Consider the following 22,749-nt stretch of genomic DNA (forward strand, 5'->3'; position numbering starts at 1 on the left):
CCTGCTTATTCACTAGTGCACCAAACAGGCTGCCATGGTTTTGAGCACATTGTGTTACTTGGCTCTGTATACATTTAACCTGACTTTTGAAGGATTGTGAAAGATTAAAACAGACAGACCCCTTATTCTAGCCAGGTATAGTGTGATCATCCCTTTAATGACAGCACCTAGGAAGTGGAGGCAGGTGGGTCTCTGTGCTGTACTACTTAGGAGTTTCAGGCCCTTTGGGACTGAGATCCTGTCTCCAGACAGACAGACAAGCAAGGAAGCAAAGCTTGTTCCTAAGTATGAGAGGTTATTCTGGGAATGTGTCTCCGATGGGCCAGTGTTGTGACTGCATTGGAGGTAGAACCAGGAGCAGACAGCTCAGAGTCTGCTCTGGTAGTCTAAGATGATGGCGACATGCATGGTTCAGAGGAGTGTGTGGTACGGGATGCTTTCATTGTGAACATGGGCTACTGGAGAAGGCCTGGGTGGTGAGGCCTTTCAAGCAGTCTGGAGTCTGGAGTTGTGAGAGTTTCCCTAGTGACTTTTTTACATATTGGCTTTCAGATTTCAGATGTAGCATTGAAACCTTAAACTATGTTTTTCTTGATAGATAATGGGACAAAAGGAAGGTCATTTTATTCTTCTGGATTTGGGAGTGGTGTGACTAATATATTTCACTTCACAGGCATTCTGAAGGTGCTTAGAGGAGGCAGGGTGTGAGGGCAGGGCTTGAGGACAGCGTATGTGTATGTGTGTGTGTGTGTGTGCGCGTGTGCGTGTGTGTGTGTGTGTGTGAGAGAGAGAGAGGGGTGAGGAGAGAGAGAGAGAGAGAGAGAGAGAGAGTGAGTGAGTGTGGGGGCAGTGAGGAGGAGAGGGGGAGGGAGCTTCTGCTTAGCTGCTCACTGTGCCTGCGACTGTTCTTCCAGGTGGTTATGGCTGTCGCTCAGCTGTACTGGCACATCTCACCCAGGTCGGAGGCTGGTGTCATTTCTAAATCGCTGGTGCGCCTACTTCGCAGCCATAGGTAGGTCATGAGTCACCTGCGCTTTTCCTCGGGTGTTCTCAGAGGTGGGCTTGGGACAGCCTAATTCATTTCCCAGTCTTGGGATTTATAGTTGACTGTTTCATAAGGAAGGTCTCATACTTGATGGGTTATTATAAAATGATCTCAGTCTTAATGGAAAACAGGAAACTTTTAGCTTCAAGCCCAGAGAGATTAAAGTATGTTGCGACACAGAGAGCATGTGCTTTACTTTCTCTAGGTTTGACAGTCTTACTGTTGTGAAGCTCTAGCTATTCTGTAACCACTGAAAACCTGATCGATGTGTTCTCAGTGTGTTAGAGCTGACCACAGAGCAGTGCAGAAGCCACAGGTGATGTCGCTTGTGCAGAGCCCCACGCCATTCAGAACTGGAATTTTCAGTCACTAGTTTCTTCTGTTTTAAATGTGTGTGTTATATACATATACATACATAAACAAACATACACACACACACAGACATATATATATTCTTTTTTGATTTTTTTTGTGTACATATGTGATCAGTGGCGCATGCATACTGTGTGTGTGTGTGTGTGTGTGTGTGTGTGTGTGTGTGTGTGGTTTTTGCACATGCGCATGTCTCTGGGGAATATGGAGACCAGAAGAGGATGACTGGCATTCTGCTCTGATGTTATGCCAGATTCCCTTGACACAAAGGTCTCTTATTAAACTTGGTAGGCTAGTGGTAGCCAGCCCTAGAGAGCCTCCTGTCTTACCCTTCATAGCAGTGGAGTTATAGGCTCACATGTGGTCACTACCAGCTTTTTACACAGGTGCTGGGGATTTGAACTTGGATCTTTATGTTTGCATAGCAAGCCTACCTATCTGCTAAACCATCTCATTAACCCCCAAAAGGAGCTACTAGGAATAACTGCTTTCTTTAAAAAAACCCTGTTTCATGTGTGGATAAGTAGAGCACTGCTACCCTTTAAGTTTTTCCTCTGCATAATCCAGTAGTTCAGATCAGCACTTTTAAAAAACTTAAACAGAGTTGCAGTTTAGCGTTAGGTCTTTACCATTGCTCTGTGGGTGGATCAGAGTGTCCCGGGCAATGTACAGTTGTAACTGCGTGTCTTACGTGTTTTCTCTCACCGAGTGCTCACTTGCACCAACTGGGATGGGAAGGTGTGTGCTTATCTTTGTCCCTAACTCCTTAGTCCACAATGTCAGCCTTTGGTCGCCTGCTGCTGTTTGAGGAACAAGTCAGAAGCATTTCATTAGTGCCACTCCCCTTTTCTTTATCTCTGACCCTTCTTTGTTAGCTGTATTTCTCTTCTGCGGGGAGGTCTAGTGTTACTAGGAAGATCTTGAACGGTTCTTTGATACGAGGACCATACTCAGATCAATGTGAATGTCATCCCTAGATATTCAGACTCAGGGATAGCGTGAGCGGTTTTAACCAGGCCCTCATTCTGATTTATGATCGGGTGGCACTCTGAGCCTTCTGACGCCACTGGGGTTACATTTCCCACATTCATCCTAAGAATACCCTTTCCCCTTCATGGGTGCAAAGCAACAGTATTGGTCTTGTATTTTGAGATACCATAGTATAAAATTAGTTGTAACTTTAATCTCATGGTATATCACACATATTTTTTAATATTTGAGTATTTTATTTAAGAATTTTCTTTATATTGAGTTTTCATGCAGATTCTTTTTAACTGTTATTTTCTCAAAGATGCTTCATTGAATATACCTACTGAAATTTCTTTTAACTTCTAGGGAGGTGCAGTATATTGTATTGCAAAATATCGCAACTATGTCAATTCAGAGAAAGGTATGTATGTTCTGAGCATTTATTTAGCTCAAGGAAGCAGCCGAGCGCACCGGTGTGATGAGTGCACTTACACCTTTATTTCTGTTCACCTAGGGTATGTTTGAACCTTACCTGAAGAGCTTCTATGTCCGGTCCACTGATCCAACTATGATCAAGACTCTGAAGGTCCGTGTGCTTCACCAGGCTCCTATAGTACCTGTGTACTGTGAAGAGCTACTGGAGTAGCTTCTAGCAGCCGTCACCCATGGTCTCCCTGTGGCCAGGGAGCAGTTTACACCCTTGTTTTTGCCCGTCACCAGCTGAGCTCGTTCCTAGCTCCATACATTGGAGTCTGTCCCTGTTTAAAGATGTGTTTGACAATGGCTCTTTACACTTTGCATCCTGCACGATCACGTGCCGGCCGTAGTACAGCTTTCAGATGTGCTAAGGTGCCTGTATCTTGGATAATTTAACACACTGAAAGAGACAGGCATATACATTTAGGCTTTGTGCTTTAAATGGATGTGGAGATTTGAATTAAGTCTTATAATAAAAAAGTGGGGTTGATTCTACGGGAGATTTGTGAAAAATGATATATGGGAGAATTTAAAATAAGTTTTTGTGAGGGTTTTGTGGTCGGTAGGGTGTTGTGGGTTATTTGAAGGGCTGGGGTAGACACCACAGACGATGAAAGCGCTCTGGTGTACAGTGCGGCACGGGCTCCAGAGCGTGGTGCTGAGACAGTGTGGCATTTACTAAGGCCCTGGACCATTTCTCTACACTGTGTGCTTTGTAGGAGACCTTAGAGACATTACTAACCAACTAACTAATGGAGAAGGACGAGGCACTCTAAATACTGAGACGATGTCATTCACATAGAAACTGGGGCTATTCATTAGAAAGTTGGTGAAACATAAACAATGATATTTTAAACATCAACAGCAAACAAGCTCTTGCTTCATAATTATGTTTCAGATCACAGGTGTCAGCCAAAGGACTGGGAAGCTTTACAGTCAAGGGCGCGGCTAACTGCTGTGTTTGATATCAAGTTGAATCTTTGCACTTACATACTTTTGAGGTAGCTAGTGAAACATATGTAAAACAGTTATGTGGAAGCAAAACCATGATGTTAATTTACTGATTGTTCTGATTTTGTTTCATCTACCAAGCCTGTGGGCAGCAGTATTTGGGGATGATTTTGAAGCAGTTTGGCAACTCCGTCCTATGTGTTTTAGTGAAAAACAGTTCTGTGTAATATACATTGAGATTTGACATTATTTTTTAAAAGTTGTATGAACAAAGACTTGTGTAATGTGTTTCAGTGACAGGGTGATTGCTTAGCATGCTCAAAGACCTAGGGTCGCTCCAAAAATGAATAAAGTTTTTAAATTTAAAAAATATTTTAAAATGACTACCTCATGTGATAGTGCAGGTCTGTCATGCAGACTTCAGAGGGAGTGTTTTGTGCCTACCTTCAGAAAAATTAAATCTTTTCTGTGGGTAAAACATATTTCTAACAACCTCAGTGGGTGTAGACTTTTAATTTCACATTTCTTACATTTATAAATCCAGGAATAGAGGTTAAAATTGTCTAAGTATCTGGGTAGGTAGGAAATAAGATAGCCAATCAAGAAAATTAATTGATATCTGGAAAACAGAAGTACTACATGAAGGACAAATTGTTTTCTAACTTTATTAATAAAAAATAAAAGTTGAGCTAACAAATTGTTTAGGTTAATTAGATACAAATTGTAAAATTAAGACAATTAGTGAAGATGTGGGATTTATTTCCTAATTAATAAGAACTATGTAATTATCTAGTCTCTGTAGACTTAAGGAAACAAACTAAGACCACCTCAAGGGTATAGAGTCCCATAGGACAATGATTTTTTATTTAAAAAAAAATCAACTTTTAATTAGATGTTTAGCCTCTATTAAATTCACCTTTTTGTGTTTTAAAATGTTTGCTTTCTCTTTTTTTCTACTGTAGCTTGAAATCTTGACAAACTTGGCAAATGAAGCCAACATATCAACTCTTCTTCGAGAATTTCAGGTTTGTATACACTGCTAATTACCGTTTCTAAAATATGTTCAATATTAAGTTAACTATGTCTCCTGCTCAATCTAGAAATACACGGATGCACAAATAAAAGAGATTGAGGAAAAGATCAGCAGCTAGGAAGTTTTTCTGTTCTTGAGAATAAACATTCAGTACAAATATGGGCTTAAACAGAGCAGCCTTGCAGTTCCTTTTCTGTTTCCATAGCGCTGGACACACTGGCTTATTATTTGGCTCAGAATTTTGTTTTCTCCTCACATGGCCACCATCAACTGTCCTTTCTGGGCTCTGAAACACTTTCTGTGCCTGTGAGAACACATCATTTGTTACCTGGTTGCCCGTTTAATTGACTTGTGTCTCTTTTAAGTTCTGCCCCTTTGACTTAAGCTGTGTTATTAGATCACTGAAAAGCAGTTGTGGGGGGAATGGTGACTCCAGCACACTTTCTTCTGCTGGAGGTGTTTGCCCCCAAGCCTGACGTGTAATCTCCAGGACCTGTGTGGTGGAAGGAAAGAACCCCCTGGAACTGGATTATGTCTTTGGCTTTATGCACTTTATGATAAAGGATCAAGTGGGAAGCCGTTGTGGGAAGTCACAGCAGCGGCAGACCCGTGTCAGTGTTAAGTTCCCTGTCCTATACAGCAACCCGGGAGTTCTCGTTAGCTTTCAGCGTTTATAAACTTAATGAATGCCATTGCCACGACTCTCCCATCAGCTCACCCGGAATTTCTTCTTAACCTGTATACGGATGCCATGTTTTCTTTTAATCAGTGTTCTCAACCTTGCTAACGCTGCAACCCTTAACACAGGTTCATGTTCCGGTGACTCCCAACATGAAATTATTTTTGTTGCTACTTCATGACTCCTGTTGCTGTATGAATCATGACATATATATGTTGCAAACCACTGTTTTTAACTATATTATTTACATAATTCAGGACTACTAGAATGTTACTGCATGCCCACAATTCCTTGTTTTCACCTGGGTTCCTGACTTTCCATCCTGTTCATATTTTTTCTAGAAATATTCATGATAAAATTAGAATACTGTAGAGCCATCTCTTTGTGGGTATGCCAGAAAATTGGGTTTCTCAGCTCTTTTCTTAGGCCAGAGATCACTGTTGGGGTTTTAACTTTAGGTCACTCATATAATCGATTTCACCCTGTTGCTCTTTCCTATGTCCCTTTTCCCTCACCTCGTGTGATCTTGTTACCTTTCTGCACATGTCTAGCACCGGGACAGCAGGAGGCAGGCCTTCGTTCTCTGTGGTCTGGGAGCCTCTGCAGGCTTTGTTCATCTGCGAATCCTGTTGGCTGGGAGTGTGGTATAAGAACTTCTCAGCAGAACGCTTGAGCCCCTCCGTCCTGTGTGTTCATTTTAGCACTGCCTACTTTAGCACATTGTTTCTGTTTCTGTATTTTCTTCATACTTATTTATAACTTGTTTATAATGACTTTGCGAGTAAAACACGTTTCCTGAACAGGTGAGATGCATTTGTTCTTATTATCGCAATTAAAATTACCCTCCTCTTCAACCTTTCCTCATGTCCTTGAGACTTTGCATTAAATTCCTATATTGTTTGCTTTTCTTTTTTTTGATTTATTATTTAGATAACTGTTTTAATGCATATTTTTTGTAGATAGCCATAGAGTTAATTCTGTATTGCATACTTAGAATTGGAGGTTAGGATCTTTTTTAAAAACTGTAAAAGCGTTGGTTTTAAATTATGAAAAGTTGTAACAAAAGTCACAGAATATATAAGGTTGTCAGGAAAGACCTTTTAGCTTCCTTTGTAAGTTTAAGTTCCTATTTTGCACACTGTGTATTTAAGGAGCCTGCTCGTGCTGGCAGCCTGGGTGAGATGGACTCTTGCCGTCACTCTCGCAGCCTCCCAGTGTCAGGCTGCTCATTGCTAACTAGCCTGCTGCTCCTTTTCCCTTTCTCTGAACTCAGGTTTAGCGTCTGAAAGGGTGGCCCTTCCCCGCGGGCTCACAGTACTGCAGGGTGAATGAACTCAAACCTCCCGAGAACACGCTGGGGTGTGGTGATTCTCTCCACTGTTTGTTTTGGAGCCTTGAGCCACTGGCTGCAGTGAATGACCCTGGTTTGCAAATGTCCCTCTGCTGTGGGACCTTAAGTTAGAAGAGATGAAAGGTGACGAGTGGTCATTCGGGCCCCCTGTTGGGCGGAGGAAAAGATTTTATTCTGAAATTATTTGTCTTGATAAAGCTATCATAAATGGGCTTTGATTCACCTGATAGCACCAATGTTGAAACTAATCAAACTGTTTTTAGACCTACGTGAGAAGCCAGGACAAACAGTTTGCAGCGGCCACTATTCAGACCATAGGCAGATGTGCAACCAGCATTGCCGAGGTCACTGACACATGCCTCAATGGCCTGGTCTGCCTGCTGTCCAACAGGGATGGTGAGTTCATAGGTTCACTGTATTTTTATATCATTTATAATTGGACATTCTCTGTAAGTGCTGTATCTGTAATCTTTTACGTTATCTTTTGGATTTTCTATATATCAATATTCTGACAGTATGTAGCAAATAGATAATTAACAGATTTTGTTTTGCCCCCATTAAGGTAATTTATCTTACTCATCCACTAACCACTCTTTCATATCCTTTCTGCAAAGGCTCTCTGACTGTTTCCTGCAGCCATGCCTGGAAGTCACTTATACTATTGGTTCACCTGCAGAGGGTGCTAGAAGCAGGCAAATGACTGTAACTTGGAGCATGGCTGGGCCCTCAGGAATTTCCCCAGTGCTTTCCAAGTAAAGGCGAGCTAGATTAGCCGTCACCGTGCCACGGGTTCACGTGGACACTAATGTCATCTAAGTGTTCTCAGGACGGGAGAGCAGTGCATTGTCCAAATGTTACCTCCTTCTGTATTGGAGTGCCAGCTCTCTCTGTGGTCATGGTTTCCGAATAAGAGGAGCCATTAAAGAAAAACAAGTGAACTTCTCACACATAGAAGATCTTATTATAATTGTACAGTGGGTTAAAATGCATGTTTGTTTAGAAAATGCATGTGTGTAAAATTATTGAAATTAGTTACTGATTTTTAATATAAACTATATTATTTGTAGTACAGATATACAATACATACAGATATGACAAAGCACCCATGAAGTCAAACTTAAAAAAAGTTGATTATATTTTACATTTTACTTGAAGAATAACTTTTTACTACAATGATTACTTAATCTATAGAATGCTGGAGACCCTCTTATGTAGCTATTCCTAAAAATTGCTCTGGGGGAGCCCATGATAAACCGGAACTAAGCAAACGGTAAAACAAAATCAGTTCGTGAGTAACACTGATGTGTGTATGTAAGCATGCATGAAATTATGTAGTTTCACCTATAAACTTTTGATTGCTAGAATATTTTCCTATGTAGATATTAAAACTCAAATTCCACCAAATTAATAAGGAGAGAAATTTCTAAAGTATTTACCCATCCTGGTAAATAAGAAAGGACAGCGTGATAAGTGTTGTCCACACTGTCTGATTCACTTGGAACAGAAACATCTTTCTGTCTCTGTTCCTGGGTCATAGTTTGAAGGATGACTTTAGAAACACTTTTTATTTTTATGTATCTTTGATAATGATTTTCTGTGGGTTGCATAAGGTTTGCTAGTGTAATAGTTGTTTTAAGATCTCCTTGTATAACAAGCTATCAGAGATAAATGAGACCTCTGACAGTCTTTTTAAATACAAAGCATAGCACAGGTGTGTCTGCCCACCTATTTTTTGGTCCTTTTATTCTGATGAGAAATATTTATATTAATTTTAAAGTAATTATTTCTGCCACACACTGCTTAATTTTTTTAAAATTTTATTTTCTTTGATTTTAAAGAATCTTTCAAAGCAGACTTTAGGCTTGCCATAAAATAGCCCATTATCAGTGTGAAAGATTAATTTGAAAAACAGATTTCTTAAGGTTCTTCAGTTTGAGAAATTCACATTTCATTTGACTTAGGATAATTTAATTGCCTATGGTAGTTTATTTTAGGTAACATATTAACAGAATTTGTTTGTCTGAATAACCTTGTTGGCACCTACTGTAAAGTAAGGAATTAAGTGGAAGATTAGTTTTCAATTTTGTTTAGTTTTTTTTATAATTCAGTAAGCATTTAGTGAGAATTCAAATCTGTAGAGATATTTAATAAATGTAGAGTAGATTAATAAGATATTCATTTAGCTTATAAAAGTCTGTGCCTTTATGGCACTCACAGTCTGATAGAAGGCACCAGTAAAATAAAATAAATATGTTTTAGTTTTCCCCGTCTCCTCCTCCTTCTCTATTGCTGGTTATTTGTATCTGTGCAGAAGTAGACAGCCTGCTCGGGTGTTAGTGCTCTCTTGGTAGTTGACTAGCCTCCCTCCCTGATTCCCTATTTGTAAGAAGAGAGGAGCAGTAGACGGCAGTAGATACAGTGTGCTTATGTTTTGTTGAGGACAGAAGGGAAACTTGAGAAGGGCTAGAACACAAGCGGCATTTGCCTGTAGTTACAGAATACTCGACGAGTTCAAAGGGAACTGTAGGTGCTTAGCTTGACTTACGGACAAAATCAGATACACCACTCTGATTCCTTAGTCATCTTGAAAGTCCTACGTCTTAAGATAAAAGTGAAAATATAATTTTGTAAACTAAAGCCTTATATTAAATATTAACTCCCTAATACTCATGAATTTACTCCCAGAGAAATAGACGCACACACACACACACACACACACACACACACACACACACACGAATAGGTATAATAAATTTTATTTATATTCTTATGGGATAATGTATTTCAATGAAAATTTAACAGTGCAAATTGTGATATTTTATATAGTAATAAACCTTTGAAGTATATGCTAGGGGATTGTCTGATGTCTATGATGCTCTTAATTTTTGTAAAGTCAAAGTTTATATAAAGCCAGGATGCACTTTGGTGGGCATCTGTGGCATTAACAATAGTTTATGTGGCCTGGGGAGGCTCCTCAGTCGTAAGTACTTGCCCCAGAAGCTGGAGAATCGGAGTTCTGATCCCATCCCCCATAGGGGCAGCCAAGATGGCGAGCGAGTGTCTGCCCTCCGACAGGAGGCCGTGTTGGAAGGACCCTGAGGTTTGCTGGCGAGACCTCAAGTAAGGCCGCATGCTCAGATCCTATAAGGTCATGTGTCCCTGCTGGTGTGACCACAAAGGAGACGAGACTGCTGCAGCCATTCCTTATGAAAACCTGACATCCAAACCCCAGCCCGTGAATCACCTTCTTACTCACTTACCGAGCATTTGTAGTAAATAAAGTCCCTTTGAGAAACAGGTGGCACACTCAAGAGGGGTAATTAAAGACAACTAGTGAAGGAGCTATGAACAAGGTCTGGACAGGATGAGAGCAAAGGAGAAGGTACCATCTGACCCTATTGGCTATGAGAAGCCAGCCACAAAGCAGCCTGGGTAATGCATAGCACGCAGAACAGCCTCCGAGGGTACTACGTTGGGTGAGCAGGTAGATGGGATTATAGCACACGTGGAGGCAATCAGTTCATGGTCGCACTCACTTTGGCACTGAGGTGAATGCTGTTTCTATGGTGATTCCATTCCTGCTGCTCCTGGTTGTTGCTGTTGGTGTCTTCGGATGCTTCCCTTTGGCAGGGCTTGGTGGTCGTCATTCCTCTCTTCCCTCCTTAGTATAGAGTAGGGGAAGATGTGTAGATGCTAGTGTTGGATTATGTGAGGGCTCTCTCTGGCTGGAAGGCAAGCACAGCATCCGCTCCAGGACACAATGTAACTTTTGTTGCAGAGGCGAAGGGTGTTTTAGAAGCTAAGTGATAGCTGCAGAGGACAGAGAATAAAGTGAATTTTGCATGAGGCACATTGACTACAAACACTGAAGAATATGCTCATGATTTAGGTTCTCATGTATTTAAGCATCAAGGATGTTTTGCTAATTGAAATTTGCATTTTGCCAGGCAGATTGCAACTGAATTGATTATATGTATTTAATATGGTAATCTCTTTCTTTGTCTTTCAGAAATAGTTGTTGCTGAAAGTGTGGTTGTTATAAAGAAATTGTTGCAAATGCAGCCTGCACAGCATGGTGAGATTATTAAGCACATGGCGAAGCTGTTGGACAGCATCACTGTGAGTTCCCTGCATCCTGGCTCCACAGTATAGCGTACTTTCCATAAGTGGTTATCCCGGAAGGTAGTGGTTGAGATGCTGTGATGTCTGGTTTACTTCTGATTTTAGATTTGGCTCAGGTAAGGCTGGACTGCAGAGCTGAGAGAGGGACGAGGAGAGTGAGCCCGGCAATGGGCTGGGAGTGGTGGCACCATCTTGGTGGGACTTAGGTGCAGATAGAGAAATAGTAAATTAGTACAGGCGTCTGCCTGAATTGATGTGTCCTATGTGAGTCTCTGGTGTACACAGCATGTTTTCCCAGTGCCGTCCTTGGAGTAATAATGCCTTCATCAGTAAGCACACTAAGTGCAGAGGTCTTCTGTTATTCTTGAGATGTACTTTAATGCCAACACATTTACATTTTAAAATGTATTATTCAGTAGGATTTAGTATGCCCATGAAGGTGTGCAAATATTTTCATACCCTTAAATAGTAATCCCATACTTAAAGCCTCAGCCTCCATTCACTGCCCCCTCACCACCAGTAACGTAATCTCTTCTCGTTTCTATGGGTGTGTTTTTTCTTGATATTTTATATTAATAGACTCATAGTATGTGACCTTGTTTTGGAGTCTTCCACTTAGCATGTTTTTAAATGAAAGTACCTTTTTACCTTGATTATATTTTTGCGTGTGGGCGTATGTGTCCTGGATTGCCGTGTGGAGGTCAGAGGGCAGGTCATGGGAGTCCACCGAGCGGCTCTGGACGGAGCCTCCTCCCCGGCTCCGCAGCAAGTGCCTTGGCTGCTGACCCTGCCAGTCCCTCTGCTGGTCTTCCTTCAAGGAATCTGGTTTCCTTAGAGAAATGGCCGATGTCAGAGCTAGGACAAAGCAATAGAGAGCAGTGTGAACGTGTACCATCGTGTCAGGACAAAGGAAAAAATGGACAATATATTTATAGAATGATAGTCACATGTAAAGAAGGCAAAGGAAAACACCCACAAGAGCCCAGCTTAAGAGGCCCAGGAGCTCCCACTATAACTTTAGCAGTGGAAGGAAGTCGCTGAGTGGCCGTGTGGCGGTCTCCTCCTCCGCCCTGGAGTGCATGCGGGAGTGAACAGTTGAGCAGCTGAATAGGAGGGCAGCAGAAACTTCCATAAATTCCGCAGCAGCTGATGAATGATAGCATTCAGTGACACTGTCTGGCAGCCCCTGAGATCCTGATTCACGGGAGGATGCTTGAGGCACCTTACATACTAGTGGTGAATACTTGAGAGTATCAGAGTATTTGCATAGCCTCAAAGTCTGCCCCCAGAAACTACTTCCTATTTCCAAAGGTGGGTGACCTGGACTGTGCTACCTTGACTGCATGCGTAAGGAGAACACGCTGTCCTACAGGTGCCTTCTGTGCACTCAACAGTGGTGCCTGGGAGCTGTGTTGGGAAGTGTGAGGCCACTGATGCTGAGTCTGCTTTGTAATATGACTGGGCTCTGCTCCCCAGATGTCAGTTACCAAGAAAAACTCAGGTGCTGCCTGGTATGGTGACATTCACCTTTAATTCCAACACTTGGGAGGCATCTCTGAGAGTTCAAGGCCAGCCTGGTTTACACAGTGAGTTTCAAGCCAGCCAGGGTTATGTAGTGAGACCTTGTGTTGGAATACAAAATGAAAGCAAACAGAAGAACCTGAGGAATTTCCTCAGCTTCCGGGAGATGTGATTATAATGATTGCCTCTGCCATGCAGCTTAATTTAGGTGACACTTGCATTGACTGAGATGTGACATAGTCCTAGTGAGACCTATGGCTGAACCAGCTGATGGGTGCACAGAGGACTCCAGATGGGGATAGTTTGAACTGCAGACAGAGAGAAGTGTATGTGTGTTTGCATACATAATTAACTGTCTACAGTGGCTGGCGAGCGTCCTGCAACAGCAGCAAATCAGAGCTCTTGAAAGGGACAGCACGGTTGGCGTTCTGAGTGAGAGCTGTGATTGGATAGTCTTAGAAACACATGGATTGAGGTGAGGCGGAGGGCAGACTGGTGGCTTTGAAGGTCTCAAGGAAGAAAATGGTGGAGATAAAGCGATTTTGTGTTTAAAAAGACCTAGAAGAGAATAGAGCATCTTTGGTGGAAATGGTGGGTTTGAGTGGGGAGAATATAAATTTTTGTTTATAATTTGTAATGATAGGTATGCAGTTGTGAGGGGAAAGCAGGAACTGTGGAATTTGTTTTCCCCAAACTGCTTCAGAAGGTGCCTGCTGGTCCGCCGGTGCCTGGGTTGCATTGAGGCAAGCCTTAGACTCTCTTGGAAGAAAGCCTCTGAGACTCAACAGTGTCCCTGAAACCTTGTTCAGTGATGGCACCAGCTTTTCTGTAGGACAGAGTGTTGGCGCCTTAGTCAAGTGAAGGCTTTTTCACAGGTCTAGACCATGAAGCTTGTTTTGATGTTTATTTTTGTCAGAAGTTAGCCATTTGCAGTCAATAAAACCCTCATCAAGCAAAAGGCTAAAACATAAGGCAGAGAAAGATATTTAGCAAATGTGAACAGAAAATGATATTTGATGTTAACTACAAATTTTTCATGAACAAGAACGTCAAAAGTGAAAAAGCGCTAATTCACAAAGGAACTAAGAAACCTAGTCCTAGCCCTAGTGCAAAACACGGCAATGATAGAAACGTATGCGAGAGAGCATCTCAGAGTGTGCCGGGAAGGCGGCGCGGTGAGGCGGGTATCGTAGGGCTCCAGCACGGTGTTTTCATCTGTGTACATGTGTGTGACCATGAGATGGTGGACATGGTAGGCAGATATGAAGACGCAGAGAAGGGAAGTAATAGAGTGATTCAGTGAATTTAGCTCAAACTGTCTCCGTAATAGGCGATGCCCATTTTGAGGGGTACATCCATTGAATAGTTTTAAAGTATCAATGTGTTTGGAAATAAAGGGAACTTTGATTTTACATTTTTTTATCTTAAGCAATAAAGTTAGATTTAATTTAATAGTTAAATAATTTTAAACTTAAATAAAGCTAAGAATAATTTTACAGAACATTAAAGCACTTGTAGAGTGCTTGCATATACCTGCCTGTTCATGGACACGTGTGTTGGGCTTGATTCTAAGACTTCAAAAGTGCTAGACAAGCATTCTAACCCTGAGCTAAACCTCACTATTAAAACTATACTTTTAGATCAAGCAGGAATTTATAGAATAAATGTTGTTTTCCTATAAAATAGACAAAAGGAGACGGAAGGATGGATTAGCAGTTAAGGGCACTTGACTTTCCAGAGGACCTGACTGCAGACCCCAGTGCCCATGTTGTGGAGCTTACAACCTCTTGTACTCCAGCATGAGGGTCTGACACTCTCCTCTGACCTCATGTGTACCTGCACATGTGACATACACGAGCTCTGGGCTCAGAATGTTAACAAGGTCAGAAATGAAGAGCTGGGATCTGGACATAGGAATTGGTGAAGGGACATGCCAACAGCTGCCATGGCGACCTGAGTTGGATTCCCCAAGACCCTCCAGGTGAAAGGAGAGACCGACCCCTCCTGATTGTCCTCTGACCTTGCAGTGTGTCCACTGTGGCAACCTCCCCATGCCCTGCCTGCCAAGTCAAACAACACAAAAGAAAACAACACATTTGTAAAGGAACAAAGAGAAATGACCTAAAGACCTAGGAAGGAGTATCCCAGGTGTAAGGGTTTCTGGTTTGCAAAAAAATTCAGTAAATACATATTCGACCTGGGCTTATAAAAAGTTAATAAAACAGACCCCCTTCCTCCTGAGGCAGAGATGCGAACTCTGAAGCATGAATGTGACTGAAATAGTGAGAAGAGCAGTTGTGCTGTGCTAACCTGGACTTTCCAAGTGGAGCTGATGGTGAGCTGTCACTGTTGACAGATCATGTGACAGGGAGCTGACAGAGACGGTGTCTCACAGAACACTAACAGTGGCCAGGAGGAACCATCAGAATGGTGGGAGTGTAGCAGGCAGAAGCCAGAATGAATCACAAAGGGGCAGACTTAGTCCTCAGTCAGATCCCTCCCTTCTGATCATGAGAGATTCTTATGAGAACAACACCCACGAAGCTTCTGAGGATCTTCAACTGTGAACAAATGAGCCTTAGAAGCAGCCTAAAATTTGACCTCTTTTCCTAAAATCTGGGGTGATGTCTGAACTCAGCAACTGCGGCAGCAGCCAGCCGGACCCAGAGGACAGTATTGAACATGTTCACCGGGGACCTAAAACAGCCACGAAGCCAGCAACCAAGGCTGATGCCTCCCTGGGAGAGCCATGGTACCTCCCTGGGAGAGCCATGGTAGAACTGAAAGCCAGACCTCTTCCACCCTGTTTGCCAGGAGAGATGAAAGGGAATGTGAAAATGAGGCCAGGCTAGTGTAGGGCCAGGCAGGAGGGAGCCTATACCCTTCCTGCATGGTCAGGCTCTCAGGGAAACAGCCAGGAAGAGACAGAGGGAAGTGTATTCCTTCATTGGAGTGAATGAGGCCTGTGGAAGTGACGCCACCACCCACTGTGATGTGTGATACTGTGATGTGTGATCCATGTGGGGTTAGAGATAGCCCTTTTCCAGGTCACTGCCTCTCCTTGTCTCTTCCCAGTGGTCCAAGGGAAATTGGAGGTTCAGGCTTGCATTCCTAGTGCTGACACCCCCACTGATGAGCTGGGGCGCATGGGCAATGCTGCCCTGTTCTTGCTCCAGTGTCCTGGTATTTCCATTGGAGTTCATGGCAGAGCCTGCAGCATATGGTTTTTGTGCACATCTGAGAGCTACAGCTAGTTTTCAAAGGCACTGTGACAGATTGTAGATAGGGACTTTCTAGATGTTAGTTGTGCAGGTTTTAAGGAGGAGAGAGCATTGATAGATTTTGTCATATTAAGACGGATTTCATTGCTTATTTAGGGAGTAGCAGAGTTGAAATATGAAGACTAATGTTTACGTTGTTCTCCTTCTTGAGCTCATCCAGATTGAAGAAATAATGGCTGTAGCAGTCATCTTGTGTGTTCTGGTTGTGACCACATTGTCCTTTGGTGCGTCCTTCATTTGTAACTGCTTTTCCAGTAAGATTGCTCCAGAATAAAGTGCACACTACTTGAGGATTGCTCCAGCAGGGTTTTGCATAATGTTTACAGGTTACGGGGGGGGGGGGGGGGCGGGGGCGCGTGACAGAACTGTGGATGCTATTCTGGAAGGGAGGCTCAGTCAGTCTAAAGTGGCACGTTGTGCATGTTTTCCAAGATGCCTCCCCGATGCTGCTGTGTCACGAGTGCCCTCTTCCTGCACCCTGACACTGATAGACAATTCAGATCTAAATTTTAATGCATGTAGAGCCCAGACACAGACTCTGGGGATCTGACTTGCTATTAGTACGCAGCTTGTTTAAATGTCTACGGGTTCTGCCTTTGGCAAATTTAAATAAACAATATTGATGATTTTGTAGATTTACTTTAGATTATTGTCCAGTGCAGTAGGGTGTTGTTGAAACACAATAGCTTTTAAATTGACCTGCTAACAGAGCAATCTGTAAATTCTTTCCAGATGTCTCTATAACTGTGCTTGGGAGGAATCATCACTTGTTTTTGCAGGCAAGGTAATGGGTTAAAATGGCAGTGGCAACTGCCTTCTCTTAGAAGGCTTGAAAAGGGCACTTAACCGCTTGCTCAGGGCATTTAGAGGAAAGAGTCATGCACAGTCACTTGCAGTCCAGTTTGCCTTTGAGAGTACTGAAAAGCAGGGGTTCGTATAAAGACTGGAAGGGAGGCTCAGTCAGTCTGACCCCGTGTGTGTGCACCTGCTTGTCTGCACTTTTGCGCATGCATGGGTGTGTGCGTGAGTGTATGGTGTATTACTGGTTGAGTTTTACTTCACCGCTCCTGCTTATTATGTTGTTGAATGAAACTGGGGGACAGGGTAAACTTTTTTATTTGCAGCTTTAGTTTAAGGGAAAAGGAAGTACTGATTTGGAATCTTAGTTTTCTAACTCCAGCCAAAAGCGTACAAGCGTTGGCTGTGTTAGCTTCTGAGGGCTGGTTGTTTGCTTTGCGCTCTTTGCTACAGTCTTGTGTAGCCCGGCTGCCTGGGACTCCTTCCTGCCTCCTGCCTGCTGGGCCGTGTGTTTCCATGTCTGCCTTCTGAAAATTTTATAAAATATCATTACCAAGCGTTTGATATACAATTTTTATTATTTCTTATTATAAAGAAGTTTCTACATCTTTAAAATGTTTGCTTAGGAATTTTTAAACTCAGTTCTAGAACATTCCCAACATTACCCCTATCCTTCCACTACCATCTTGACTGTTTTTGTTGTTGCAATTGATGTATTGATTTTTTTTAACTGTTGTTATTATGAGTGCTTGGACTATTAAAATACTGTTGCTTTAATCTTAATATACTCATGAGTCTGAAATGTTCTAACACCTTCATTTTGTGATTGTCTTTTTAATTACAAAAGAGAATTATAAGTATGTTGCCAAAAGAAAAATACTTAAATCAGAATACTTAAATAAATTATGTTATGTTGTAAAATTCTGATTTCTAGAGTTGCAATTTATAATACAATCTTTAAGAAAAATAAATCTAGCATAACTGAGCTCTGAGTTCCTATATATTCTCATTTAGAAGTACCTCTCATTACGGAAGGCCACTTGAACCGCTCCAGGCTGGAAACTTAATGCACCACTCAATTACTATTCTTTAGCCCAATTTAAAATAATAGATTGGGAGTAAGGTCTTAATGCAGTGTAACCTTTGGAACATTCGAAATAACCTCTTCTTCTCCAGAAATCGGTGTACAGTAAGGGTATTAGTTTTATCACACTGCATGAATAGGTTTGACATAGCCCTTAGGCCCTTTTACATTGCATAAGTAGACCAATTTCCTCTCTGTTACTAAGTTCACTTTAAGTATGGATTAACGTCAATGCTGTTGCAACGTTAGGAAGTGTGTATTTCTTATATTTCCAGGCATTTTCATGACCTCTGATTCTGCTGATTCACTTTAGACATGTCAATATTTCTGTATTATTATGTCATTATTATGAAACAGATATTTGAAAGGAGTTTGACATGGCTGACACTGTGATAAGATTATAGCCATGGAAAGGCTTTCGTCCTTGCTTTTTTCCCTTGAAGTCAGACTGAGACAGTGAGGAGACTTGGAGGCCTCGTACAGACTCAATGGAAGCACGTCGTCCGTTCCTCCCAGGCCACCACACGGCAGCCATCAGCTTTTGCACTTAGAATGAAAAGCATGTTTTCTCTGCTAGGTGAAAATGTTCACAGGAACTAATTTACATGCCCTCTCAAATTCCTTTTGGAACAGGAGAGGATACAAATAAGCAAATAGTAATAAAACTCATTTGCATACTCTAAAATGTTGGTCTTAATGGTTCTGATGGAAGGTTTCCAATTTGAAGCAAGGCAGTGTGTTTTAGGAAAACAAATTATATTGAAGTGTACTTTATTTTAAAAGATTATAATACTAAAGTATATTACAGCCCACTTCTGCCACTGCAGCCTGAAACAGTGACAGGAGCCACCAGCAAAGGCTGCAGGCACTCAGGTTTCGTCTGGAATTTGCTGGACTCTGAATGGACCTGTATTCTAGACAAGTAGTGCTTTCTTGACTAAATCTTTCCAAGGCATTCTTTGAAACCCGTTTTCAAATTTTTATTTATATAATGTAATGAGGCATTTTGCTTGCATGCGTGTCTGTGTACATCATGTGTGTTTGGAGCCTGTGGAGGCCAGAAATGGGCATCTATCCAATCCCCTGGGACTGGAGCTACATATGGATGTGAGCTGCCCTGTGGGTGCTGGGACCCACACCTAGGCCCTGTGTAAGAGCAGCCAGTGCTATTAAGCACTGAGGCATCTCCAGAGATGACCTTCGTGTCAGTACTTGATACACAGCGAATGTTCAGTGCTGGAGCAGCTCCTGGACACAGCATATACTCAGTGAGCAGATGATGTAGTGTTGTCAGTTCTAAGCCTGTTCTTTGCTGACGTTGAGGAGTAGATGACAATACCTCTTTTGATAATGTGATCTGCTTTTCATATTAGGTCCCTGTGGCTCGAGCAAGCATTCTTTGGCTGATTGGAGAAAACTGTGAACGCGTTCCTAAAATTGCTCCTGATGTTTTGAGAAAAATGGCTAAAAGTTTCACTAGTGAAGATGATCTGGTGAAACTGCAGATTTTAAATCTTGGAGCAAAATTGTATTTAACTAATTCCAAACAGGTAAGAGACTGACGCTTATTCAGCCCGACGGGTGCTTCTCTCTCTCCCCAAACCCTTCCAGCCTTCCCATGAGTTACCCCACGTGTCAGCGATATTGGACCCTGTTGCAGTAGGTCCCACGATGGTGGTAGGAGCACAAACAAGTCATTGTGACCTAGTGGTGGTGGCAGAGGTGCTGAGGCTCAGGGGTGATGAGGGCGCTCAGAAGGTCTGATGCAGAGGAGAGGTCCGTTCATCCGTGCAGATGCCCAGTGGGGCCTGGAGGAGGTCAGCGTAGGTATGCCGAGTCAGGGACGGGAGAGCGGGCCAGAGCTGGGAAACTACTTGGGGAATTTAGGAAATTTGTAGAGGTACATGTGTTAAAGTGGATATTGTGATCCCTTAGATTAATTAGTAAGTTGACCTCCGATCACTAAATGACTAAGTTGACCCTATCACAAATGTGATGGTTTATGGAGGCGGGGCCTGGGACAGTTTTAGTTCAAGAGGGCGGGGTCCATCTAAATGGCATTTGGTGGCTTGTACCCAAGTTGGTTTTTATTATCATTATTATTATTGTTGTTGTTGTTGTTACTGTTAGGCCCTTTGTTTCAGTGGCGAAGAGCCAGTGCCTGCATGGAGTTCTTCCTTTAGAAATTCTAGACTGTGTTCAGGGTTGTTTACTCAGTGAGTTTGAAGGCAGTGCTGGTTGCTCTCACGTTTTTCTTTGAGTAAATCTTGATGACACATTTGGAGCCCAGTTTCTGAAGTATGCGGTTGTGTGATCACAGTGGCTCTCCCCATGGCTGCTGTAGACACCGTGTATGGGTGATAATGCTGGGACTTCTGACTTCTTTACTAGTTCACTTACCTTTCAATGATATAAAAAGGGATGCTGTGTCCTGTTTCCAGTGTTTCTCACCATTCTCTTCTTTTTTAAAGAAAAGGTGTTTGGGAAAATTACTGAGAAAATTAGCACTAGTAAATAGTGGTGTGCACTGTCAGCTCTGCAGTACTTTTAGTTATGTGGTTCGTAGCACAGTATTGGTAGGGACTAAACCAATCCCTTTGACTGAAATGTGAGTGTTTCTACCCAACTGACTAGGTGGGAGTGGGAAGTTCTCCAGAAATCCCACTGGATTGCGTGCTTCTGGAGACTTTGTAGGTCCTTTTATGAGGCTTAATGTTGTTTATATACTGTTTACTGTTATTTATCTGTATGCATAGACAATGGTTGAGGAATAAATTTTGCTTCTTTAAAATGCCTGTACATGCTGTTAGGGAATGCCGAAATCAGTCAGTTCTTGCTGTACAAGCATGAGGGCCTGAGTTTGATCTCCAGAAACCATTTAAAATAAAAATAAAAAGACCGAGTGTAGCGTTCCCTGCTTGCAGTCCCAGCACCTCGGAGGTAGAGAGAGTAGATTCCCCTGCTACTTGTTCATTCAGCCTATCCTAATTGGTAAGTGCCAGGTCATTTGGGGATGGACCCCACCTCAATGACAAGGTGTGTGTGGAGGTGAGGGGCCCCATGAGTATGAGTCTTGCTGCCAAGTCTAACAGTTTGACTCTGAGCACTGAGAACTACATGATGGAAAGAGAGAACCAAGTCTCAAGTTGCTTTCTACTCTCCACATTAGTCCCCTCCTCTCCCTTCCCCTCCCCTCTTTTCTCCTCCCCTCCCTGCTCTTCTCTTTTTCCTCCAATAAATAAATAAATAAATAAATTTAAAAAAGTGATAGCCTCTGAGGAACAGTCTCCATGATTGACCTCTAACCTCCACAAGAATGTGCTTGCTCACCCTCCTGGGAAGAACACAGAGAGAGAGGGGGGGGAGGGAGGGAGAGGGGGAGGAGAAGAAGAAGAAGAAGGATATCTTTTTTGACCAAAAGTAGAGAGCTCTCTAAGATAATTTTAACGGCCTGCTTTCAGATAGCGGGGTAAGCTAATTGGCATGGCCTTCCCGAGACAGCAGCTGAGGCCTCAGCACTCAGCAGAGAGAGGATGCTTGAAGACGCAGCGGGCAGTGTGGGGCCTGGGGGAGGAGGAGGCACCGACTCGGCACTGCACAGAGCAACTGCTTTCTCAAGGGGAAGTGAGGGCAGCATGCAAACAGGCTACAGACAGGACAGAGCTACAGAAGATTCTAGAGGGCCCACAGTGGAAGAGCCTGGACGTCTGTGGAGAAATTGCCAGGTTTTCAACTGATTGCTAAGAGAGATCCACCAAAGCAGCACCCCAAGAATAAAAGACCTGGTCTGAAATTTGAGGTGCAACCAGGAAATAGAATATGCACTTCGAACCCCATCAAGTTAATGGTGTGTTGAAGCTAACAAAAACTCAGTACTAATTAAAGTATGCTAAGTGTTGAGTGCTGTCTGTGATACAGCATCTGTAATCCAGATTTACTCAGTAGGAGAACCATAATGGAGTGTCGTGGTTTAATGGCTTTCAAGTTTCACTGTGGAAAGCTGAAAGAGTTCTACAGACAGCAGTTGTTAATGGTTGTGTGACAGTATAAGTGTCACTGAATTATAATCTTAAAGTAGTAAGTTTCATGTTTATTTAACCTCAATTTAAAAACCTATATGACCAGCTTTCAAGAAGAAATTCTTGGGAAATAGGTTCATTTATTTATGTTTTCTTGTTCATCAACTTCATACACATATCCGTGATTCCATTTGCACATGCTCTCTTATTTTCTCTCATCTTTTTCTCCCTCTGCTGTTTAGGCGAGTCCCATCGGGGTGGGAGCATGTGTAATTGGACAGGACATTGTTAACTTTCTGTGTGCTTTCTCACAGGTGACGGTCCCGTTTGAGGCAGTTTCCTAATTAGGTGGACTAGGAGTCAAAGGAATGTACTTATGGTCATGCAGTGTCTGTGTTCTTAAAAATCATCACGTTAGGCAAAGCTACCCGGGATCAAACACGGGAGTTGCTGCAGGAGGAGGTAGCGTCCCAGTGCTCGGAAGTAGGCTTTGGATAGTTAAGTGAGAACCTCATAGAAACATACGTATATGTGGTTCTTACTCGTGCAACTCATCGGGAGTCCAGACTCCTACATGAAGCCCAAGGCTGAGTGAGGAAGCATGTGGAGACGGTTCTGCCCTTCTGTTAGACATGAATAATCAGTCATTTGAAGCCACGAGGAAAGTTGTGCGAGGAGTGGCTCACAGCTGCACATGGCAGCATCTGATGTGGGTGTGGGAGGCATGCATTTGGTGGGTACCTGGGCCCCCGAGTTCTGCTAGGTTCATTCTCTGCTTTCACCACTGCCTCTTACAGAAGACAGCAAACACAAAGTTCAAATTATCCCTGAATTTCACTGGAATTAGAGCAAGTACACGTTTTCAAAACAAGTGTTGGAGCAGAGCTGACTACATTCTGCAGGACTGTTTGGGAGAAATGAGGCCATCCTGGGGTACACTGGTTAGCTCATCCTGCTGACTAGCTCACGATGGTTAGCTCATGCTGCTGACTAGTTCACGCTGGTTAGCTCATGGTTCTGAGCTAGTACTTAGCCCACGGTACCTCC

The 22,749-nt window shown here is 42.7% G+C and overlaps 1 protein-coding gene across 5 annotated transcripts in view; it reads left to right on the plus strand.

Annotated features, from left to right (window-relative positions):
• The window catches only part of Ap3b1 (adaptor related protein complex 3 subunit beta 1), a 200,184-nt gene that overhangs the window by 82,048 nt on the left and 95,387 nt on the right, over positions 1-22,749 (plus strand). For all 5 annotated transcript variants that reach the window (XM_087621633.1, NM_001429216.1, XM_087621631.1 and 2 more), the window contains 7 exons: positions 915-1,012; positions 2,753-2,807; positions 2,901-2,972; positions 4,777-4,839; positions 7,141-7,273; positions 10,887-10,996; positions 19,057-19,233. In XM_087621633.1, coding sequence (XP_087477759.1) covers positions 915-1,012; positions 2,753-2,807; positions 2,901-2,972; positions 4,777-4,839; positions 7,141-7,273; positions 10,887-10,996; positions 19,057-19,233 — 708 coding nt within the window. The remainder of the gene's footprint in view (positions 1-914; positions 1,013-2,752; positions 2,808-2,900; positions 2,973-4,776; positions 4,840-7,140; positions 7,274-10,886; positions 10,997-19,056; positions 19,234-22,749) is intronic.

The sequence above is a fragment of the Rattus norvegicus genome, chromosome 2, assembly GCF_021556685.1.
Source record: "Rattus norvegicus strain SHRSP/BbbUtx chromosome 2, alternate assembly SHRSP_T2T, whole genome shotgun sequence".
In the NCBI taxonomy this organism is placed as follows: domain Eukaryota; kingdom Metazoa; phylum Chordata; class Mammalia; order Rodentia; family Muridae; genus Rattus; species Rattus norvegicus.